This window comes from Sminthopsis crassicaudata, chromosome 5, assembly GCF_048593235.1.
Source record: "Sminthopsis crassicaudata isolate SCR6 chromosome 5, ASM4859323v1, whole genome shotgun sequence".
NCBI classification, from domain to species: domain Eukaryota; kingdom Metazoa; phylum Chordata; class Mammalia; order Dasyuromorphia; family Dasyuridae; genus Sminthopsis; species Sminthopsis crassicaudata.
This window is the reverse complement of record NC_133621.1, coordinates 152,878,724-152,888,171: the sequence shown is the minus strand read 5'-3', so window position 1 is coordinate 152,888,171 and position 9,448 is coordinate 152,878,724. Positions and strand designations below refer to the sequence as shown.

Here is a 9,448-nt window from a genome sequence, read left to right as displayed (position 1 = left end):
TAGCTTTATGTCAAATTTGAAATCAAGAAGATATATCTTTCTGGTCCCATGCCCAGTGCTATATCTACTGTGTCATCTAGCTGCCCTATTTCTCGTTACCCTTCTAGCTAAATATGATTTATAAATAATGGCATGAAATAGTCATGTCAATAAAATATCATGAGTTAAATCTCTGCTAGTTACATTTAATGAATGAACAAATAGACTTTTTGTCTTCTTTCAATAGTTTAAAATGTTAATGTATCATGATTATTTTTCATAGATCAGTCTCCCAGAAACAATTGCTGGTACTGGATCAGCTATGAGAAATTGTTTTATTTATTCTAAATACAATCAACAGACTTGCAAAGACTTTTTAATAAATAAACATTATTTGTTGACAGTATGGTATCACAGATTATTCTATGCTTTTCTTTATAGATTAGAAATAAAATGATAGATGGAGAGAGTGGAGAAAAGACATTTAGGACACTGGTTAAATCTCAAGATGAGGTAAGACCTATTTTTTAAAATTAAATAATATGTAAACATAATGAAAATCAGTTATTTGTATATAAATTATGCATGCAGAGTTCATTATTGATATATTTCAGATTTGTAAACATAATTTTTAAAATTATTTATGTATTATTAAAATACACTTTAAATATATATGCTTAAAGCATACTATAATAAAGTACACTATAAAGCAAATAGAATATCATAGTTAATATTTTCATGAAAAAATTCCTTTTAAGATCTATAAATTAACTTGAGTTATTTTTCATGGAGTATTTTTTTTAATGAGTTGAAATATCCATGTTTTTTTGCTTTGGTTGTTTGTGTTTTTAAATGCCTTCCTCAAATAGCATCTCCTTTAAAAAATGATTACACACACAATCACATAATTCTGTGTCCTTAAGAAACATAACATTTGATAAGATCTTATCTTGAAATATTTATAACAGTTCTTTTAGTTTTAGCAAAGAATTGTAAATTGAAAGGAGACCTATCTACTGAGGAATAGTTGAATAAACTGTGGTATATAAATGTCATGGAATACTTTTTTTCTATAAGAAATGATGAGCAGGTATATTTCAGAAAGACTAAAATGAACTAATGTTGAGTAAAGTGAACAGAACCAGAATAGTGTACATAGTAAGATCAACACTGTTCAATGATCAACTGATAATCTTAGCTCTTATCAGCAATACAATGATTCAAGAAAACTCCAAAAGACTCATAATGGAAAATGCTATCCAGAGAACAAACTGTGAAGAATGTAAATAAAAACATACTATTTCCATTTTTAATGTTTTTACCCTTTCTCACATTTTTTTTCTCTTTTGTTCTGATTCTTCTTCTGCAACATGATTAATGTGAAAATATGTTTAATATGATTGTACATGCATTAACCTGTATCAAATTGCTTGCTGTCTTGGAAAAGGGGGAAAGAGGGAGAAAAAAAAATTGGAACTCAAAATCTTATAATAAGTGAACTCTGAAAAGTATCTTGACATGTAATTGGGAAAAAATACTATTAAGTTGGGAGGGGGGAAAAGGAAAAACATCCAACAACCTTGTTTTGATTTGGTGATCTGCAGTTACATAAAAAAAAAAAAAATCATACTCTTTTTTTCATTTAATTCTTAAAATTGTTTGCTGTAGGAAATGCCCATATCATTAATGCCATGTTATCTATGAACAAAACAGGAGCTCTGAGAAGTTATATGACATGACCAATGACAAAGAAATAATAAGTGGTAGCACAGAAAGCTGAACATTGTTTTTTGACTTTCAAATGTCATTTTAAGTCTATGCTTACAAAGCAAAATCTTGAAACTGAGATGTGACAATTATTAAATTTATCTCATCAGCAGACACATAGAAGCTAATTCAATTCATTAAAGCTCTTAAAAAGATTTTTTTTGACTGTTTGAAATTTTCTGATTCTTTACACTATGGTGGGAGAATATTTTTATTAAGTACGTCTTGGAAGATGCTCTACTTACATCAAAATAAATGCCTTTTAAAGGGAAATAACCGAAATAGCTCAATATGGGTGGAATATTAAATTTCCTACTTCTCATTCCTTTCAAGTACATCTTACTCTTACTATCCTAGTTATCAGGCATGGTCCAACCAATATGATGAGAAATTTTGAAAGTTCATTTCCCTAAGTACAGGCAGGAATTAACATGGGTCAGGAAACGCTTTGGAAGCAACAAAAGATTCCCATGTGAAGATAAATTCATTTCTACACTATTTATATTCATCACTTTAAAATTAAATTAAGCTTTTAAAAAAAAATAGGAGCAAGTTCAGTTAATGGAATCAAACTACATTCCCCTCTCCCCCAAGTGAGTCCTATAAGCAGAATTCATTTTAGTGTCTGGTTCGCCCTTGAGAGACATTAAATTACTCCTTATCCCCAGAAACCACCATAGTAACTCTTTTTGGATAGAGTCCTCTTTGTTTGTCGAACTTCTCTTTAACCTCCATTTCAAGACCGGCAAATTCCTTAATTTGCTTTCATTTTCTTTTGTCAAGTTTAAAATTAAAAATGTTAGATAATCTTTTATCCTATCAACAAAGTAATAAAAGGCACCCCTGCCCATTCAAAACTTCAGCCAAGTATAACTTTTTAAGTCCAAGTTATAAGATTGTGAAGAAACCTATTTTAGAGTGGCCATGTTGAAAGATTTGTGACCGCAGTTGTACTTGGACTTTGGCTCTAAGTGATTTATATACTTTGTAATGAGACTTACTTAACAGGAAAAATTCTTTCTGAATCACAGAGAATTGCTATCCAAAATATATAAGCAGTTAATAAGCATGCATCTTAAAATTTTACTTTTATAAATTCTTGAATTATTTTATATTCCTCCATCTACCCACTGAATGAAGTTGAAAAGAAACTCATAACTCTTTTAAGGCTACTTTGCAGAAATTCACTATTAGAGATTCTAAGGTTGAGAGGCTATTGCTCGCTCTCTTAGCCAGGCCTGACATGTTCTGCTCTTCCCTTTCCTGCCTGGCTCTCTTTTCAGCCACATGGCTTCTTTGGCATGATCAATTGCAACAATAAACAGCCTGTGCAAAAGGGAGAGTGTTGGAAACCACATCTAACCTTACATTTAAAATTTACAAAGTACTTCCTTCACAAAGTCCTTGTGAAGTAAGTATACAGTGTCATTATGTTTTTTTCTTTGTCTTAGTTAAAAATTTATTGGAAGAAAGTCCCAACTCTCGAAAAGAATATATATTCGTTTGATAAAATCTGAATTTGTAAACTTTATTAGAAGATAGATGAGCCAAATTACGGTTAATTGAGAAAACACCTATCATATCTAAAAATATCCTAGGCATGTTGTACATGCTCATTATAACTGGCAAATTGTACTATTTGTGAAAACACTTATTTCTAAGAATTTCTAAAGAATTTATAGAATTATGCATTTTCATACTGGGAATAACCTCACAGCTTATTTAGTTATCATTTTATAGTGAAAGAAAATAAAGCCAGAGCTATTAGGTGACCTACCTGAAATTATGCCCTAGTAAGGACAGAAGGAGGACACAGACCTGGAAGAGACAATATAGTATATACTAACGATCATAGACCTGATTCCAATTCTTCCTCTACATAGTTGCATTGCTTTGGACAAGGTAGAGTTTTTTATAAGCCTGTTTCCTAATCTGTAATAAAGAGTTTGAAATAAGTGAACTTTAAAGTAATGTGCTCTTTTCTTATAAACATACCATTTTACATACCACTTCACAACTGGACATAGTTCTTGATTTTAGTTTTCATTTCTAAAGATTGACTCTTGGAAATGATAGCATTTTTTTTTTTTTTTGGTTAAAGCTTTTTATTTTCAAAATATATGCACAGATAATTTTTCAACATTGACCCTTACATAGCCTTGTGTTTCAAATTTTCCCCCTCCCCTAGATGGCAAGCAATCCAATATATATTATACATGTTAAAATATATGTTAAATCCAATATATGTAAACATATTTATGCAATTACTTTGCTGCACAAGAAAAATCAGAACAAAAAGGCAAGAAAATGAATAAGAAAACAAAAGGCAAGCAAATAACAATAAAAAGACTGAGAATGTTGTATTGTGATCCACACTCACTTCCCATGATCCTCCCTCTGGGTGTAGAGGGCTCTCTTAATGATGGCATTATTGATATCATCAGCGTTACCTATTTTCTTTTCTGTCATGTATCAGGGAATAATTTCTTTTTAAAAAATATTTTAATATTTTATTTCCTCTCAATTACATGTTAAAAACATTTTAACATTCATTTTTTAAAATTTTGATTTACACCCAAATCTCCCATCTTCTCTCTCCAACTAAGAAGCAATTTAATCAAAGTTATATATGTAGCAGAGCAATTTCAACATTATTTCTATGTCATTAATATTTTGAGTTATATCTTCTCAAAACCATATTCCACCAAAAAATGCCACATTTTCATGGGTTGAATATACAGCTTTCAATGTGAGTAAGCCAAGAAGTTGGCAACAATGTTTGAAGTTCTGTTTTATATAATTTGTCTGACACTATACACTAGAGTATTCCCCAAAATTTGCAAGGTCTTTTGGGCTCACTTATGGGACTCCAAAGGTGAATATCAGCATTGTCTCTGATTTGTATATGAACAAGTCATTCGGTATCTATCTATACAATTTTTCTCTTTAAGAGAAAATTATAATCTTATTTCCTCTCTCAGTGTTTATGTGTTAAGCAATGAATACTTGGAAACATTTTTACTTGTGAGATGATTATTACATATGTATCTTAAAACTATCTCCCTAGGTTCAAGTAGATTTGTAACATTTCCAAACACAAGCTTTTGCAAGGAAAAAAAAAAATAGAAGTTTGTGTTTGAGCATTTTAGTCACACTTACCTGCTGTGCAAGAGAAACATGTGTGGGATAAAGATTTATGAATATATAATAAAAATCATATTGGATTACAGATCATCATTTTTTATTATGCTGCTTTTAATGGATTTTATATTTATTCTGAGATGAGCACATGTGTCATGAGACTTTAAACATCTTATCTTAATACAATTGAATGTCAACAGAGGAAATCTAGCAGACTGTTTGTCTTTATTGTAGGTACCCCTTTTGATTTCTCTATGTCTATAATGTTATTAATATGCCACAAATGGAGCTCAATTACAATATTTCAAGCAGAGTATAACTAAAATTGGTCCAGTGAGGAGCATTATCTCTGTTTATCATTTCTTAAGAACATCAAGGCTAGGATATATTCAAAGTCTAGCAATTTAAAAACCTAGTGGTTTCTAAATTGAAATAGCAGATAACATAGAGGGCTTAACTACCATTCTGTTTTGTTAGCACCTAAGCACTGTACAAAATTATTGAACTTTCCCAAAGACAGTAAAGCCCAGTCTATCAGCATATACATATATTAATACACCCTATAAATATGGATATATGTATATATTGCACATTATTTGGGAACCGACATAAACTGTAGCCTATTTTTAAGTCTATATATATATATATTTTTTTTTTTATCTTACAAGAAATATTGGTTTGCAAGGGCTTTCCCTTCAGCTACTTGTAGCTTGAAACTGAATTTTTGGAAGGTTTTATTGGTTTTGTAATAGGCAAAATTTCTTAACCTCACCATCCAAAGCCTTTATTCTTTAAAGGCTGGGAGATGTTATGATTTTGCTGAATTTAGGTTAAATAACCTACTCTTTATTCTTTATTAGTTGCATTAAAAATAAAACTTTCTATATATTTCTGTTAATAACCATTGTATTTCGGGGTGCCTTTACCATTAGCACATTGGCATTATTATTATCACCAAAATAGAAAGGCAATCACCAAAGATTGGGAATGCCTACTCCCTAGCCATCAATCATTTGACTTATATATCAAGCCTATTCCTAAAAATACTCTAGCATGATCAAGATTTCAAATACTCCAATGATGGTGCCAATATTTCAATGCTTTTACATGTGGCTTTACAGAAGCCCTTCTTTATATGAAATCTCAAAATTATCATTTGCCATTTCTTCTCCTTATAACACTTGTTATTTTGAAATTGATGAAAGATTTCAACAAGATAATCTGCTTGTTTACCTCAAAACAAACAAACAAACAAAAATTTCTAAGATTCACAAAAACTTTGTTCAGAAAGAGAAGTAGGGCTATTACTTTCTAATGTGAAAGTTATAAATCATGTACATTTTACTTTTTTCTATTAATACCTAGTAGTCCTCAGTCACTATTTCTTGAGAGACCATGAACAAATGTAGACTGAATCAAGTCACACCTAAACAAAAATATATTTTAAGAATTAAAAAAATATATATATCGGGTATTCTTCTCTCAAGACATCTCAGTATTGGGCTTTAATAATTTTGTTAAACTTTTTCTAGCGCTATATTGACAAAGGAAATAGAACATATACATGGACTCCTGTCAATGGCACAGATTACAGGTAATTAATTTTTTTAAGTTTTATTGAAAGAAATATCTTCAAATACAGACTTTTCATAATTTTTTTTTGACTTGAAAAGATCTCTCAAACTTATCTAATTCTATCTCTGTATCTTAAGAATGTTGTGGGGGGGGGTTCCCTCAATGTAAACTGAAAGAGGAAATTGTACCTTCTAATACCTCTACAAGAATTGGAGATGATAATAATTATACCTGTTTTATAAGGTTATTGTGAAGAAAAAAAATGAAATGGCATACCTATAGAACTTTGCCAACTGATATAAATCTATATAATACAATTATAAATACCAGTTACTAGGATTAGTAGTAGTATTATCAATTGTAAATTCACATAAATGTGTAGACATAAAGGGTAATTTTCTACTTAAGAGATAAAATAGTATGATATCCCTATTTTAAGTTTGATTGGTAGTAAAAAATAAGTTGAGAATCAAACTATGATTCTCTGATTTTTCTACACAGGATTTTCTGCTTTTAAATTTTCCTTTGGATTTATTAAATAATGGTTGCAATGAACATTAAAACCAACTCAAGATAGAATCAAATCATGAAAGACAAAAAAAACAAAACAAAACAAACAAACAAACAAAAAACCACTCATTCACTCTCTATTATTAGTAACACTACTTTTATTATTTTCTCACTTAAAGGGTAGTTGATGCACATGGGCTCTGGACAACTATACTACTTTCAACATATCTAATTCTCCTGCAATTAAATATGAGTAGTTCTTATTTAAAACTAAATTGAAAATCACGCAAATTATATCTTTTATGATAATATAAACTATAATTGAATCAACCTCCACTTGTATTTCAGAAAGAAACTAACAAAAAACTCTGATGTGTACAAATTACGAGCAGCTCTGTCCATAAAATTATTATATCTTTACATTATTCCTTACCTATTATACACCTTTTAAAGTAAATATCTAAAAAATAGTTTATCAGTGTTTTGACACCACACTGATCACAACTTTAGTGGCAAAGTAAGTCTCAATTTGACTCTTCTAAGAATAGAATAAAATATGATTGCAGAAAATCAATTCACTATGAAGTTAATATATGGTGTCAAATTCTATCTTTTCACAAAACCTATAAATTTGTAAGAAAAAAAAATGGGTGATCAATTCCCTTGTGTCCAAAATACTACCACAATGTGCAATGATCTATGTGTCAGGAAGACCTGGAATTCAAAGGTGGCCCCAGAAGTTTACTGACAGTGTGACTTTAGGCAAGTCAATTCTTCTCTACTTCACTTTATTCAATTATAAAATGAGAATAATAGCATCTCCCTCTCAAAGTTGTAATAGTCAATGAAATAATATTTACAAAACAGAACAGTATCTGTCACATAGTAGACATTTGACAGATACTTTTTTCCTTCTTCCCTTTCACGTATTGCTCTATCTCTTAAAAAAAACTGCGTGTGTGTGTGTGTGTGTGTGCGTGCGCGTGCACATGTATGTACATGGTTATTAGCAACTAATTCTTTCTTTCATGAGAGTTTGCAGTTCCTTATATTCACTGCTGTCTTAGCTAATTGGAAAAAAAGAGATGATAAAACTTAGGATATATATCAAAGATGCTTTTTGTTCTAAAGTTAGATACCATGAAGCTTTAGTTTGGAATATATTCATGTCCCTTTATAGATTAATAAAGTAAAGTTATTGGTAACAGACTTTCCTTAATGATCAAGACAGTAATCAGTAGTATTTACTACCAGCACAGTGTTATCAAATAAATGAGTAATTTGGAGCCAAAAGATTTGCCACAGATTTTAGATCACAGATTTGCCATTTGGGCAATTCTATCAAACTCACTGGACCTCAGTTTAGATTAGTTTAACTTTAGTTGAATTAGGTGACTTACCCTTTCTTTCTAGCTCCAATTCTGTGATCTTCTGATCCTACACTTTCCAGGGTAACTTTCTTAAAGCACAGCTCTGAACATTTTGATGCTCTATTCAAAAACTTTCAGTGACTCTAAATACTTTTTGAATTAAATGAATAGTCATAGCATAGCACTTCCAATCCTCTCTGTTGGCCCAAATCTACCTTTCTATACTTATATCCCACTACTACCTGTATGATGCTATAATCCAATCAAACTGGAATATTCAACATATACTAGTGGAGAGGATTCTAGGCCTAGAGTTAAAAGATTTATATCATCCTGAGTTCAAATCATGATTTTAGAGACTTATTAGCTAGGTAACTCTGGGCAAGTTATTTAACCCTCTTTGCTTAAGTTTCTTTTTTCATAAAATAAGTTGGAGAAAGAAATGGCAAATTACTCCAGTATCTTTGCCAAGAAAATCTCAAAGTAAGGTTATGAAAAATCAGACACAACTATCTATCTTTAGAACTGCTACTTCCTTCTCTATTTCCATAATTTTTTTTGCCAGTCCTTCCCATCCTTCAAGCCTTCGTTCACAAGTCACCTTCTTCATGATGTCAACTGTCATTCCATATCCCTCACCCTAAATGAGGTTTATGAATGCCCATAGCACTGTGGTAATAATATGTGCCAGCCATTATGCTAAGTGCCTTATAATTTTTATCTCATTTAATCTTTATAACAACTCTGTGAAGTAAGTGATATTATCCCCATTTTATAGCTGAAGAAATTAAGGTAAACAAGTTGAATGACTTCTTGAGGTAACACAGTTAATAAGCTGTCTAAGGTCAAATTTTAACTCAGGTTTTCTTGAATTCAGGCCCAGCATGCTACCCCACACTATTACATAAGAACAAAAAAGTATATTTTAAATGTTTCTATTATTAACAGTAGCTATCACAGTGAATTGCATATAGTGGTTGCTTGATAAATATGTATTGCATGAATGAAAATTAATTCGGGTATAAACTGTAATTTGGGTACCTTCTAATTTCTGACAAATTGTCAAACTGTGAAAAGTGCAGTGAATTTACCACTGTTATTAAGAG

General features: G+C 30.6%; 1 protein-coding gene across 4 annotated transcripts in view; it reads left to right on the top strand.

The window, feature by feature from the left end:
- The window catches only part of CACNA2D1 (calcium voltage-gated channel auxiliary subunit alpha2delta 1), a 643,657-nt gene that overhangs the window by 588,565 nt on the left and 45,644 nt on the right, over positions 1–9,448 (top strand). For all 4 annotated transcript variants that reach the window (XM_074268502.1, XM_074268500.1, XM_074268501.1 and 1 more), the window contains exons 20-21: positions 421–492; positions 6,420–6,481. In XM_074268502.1, coding sequence (XP_074124603.1) covers positions 421–492; positions 6,420–6,481 — 134 coding nt within the window. The remainder of the gene's footprint in view (positions 1–420; positions 493–6,419; positions 6,482–9,448) is intronic.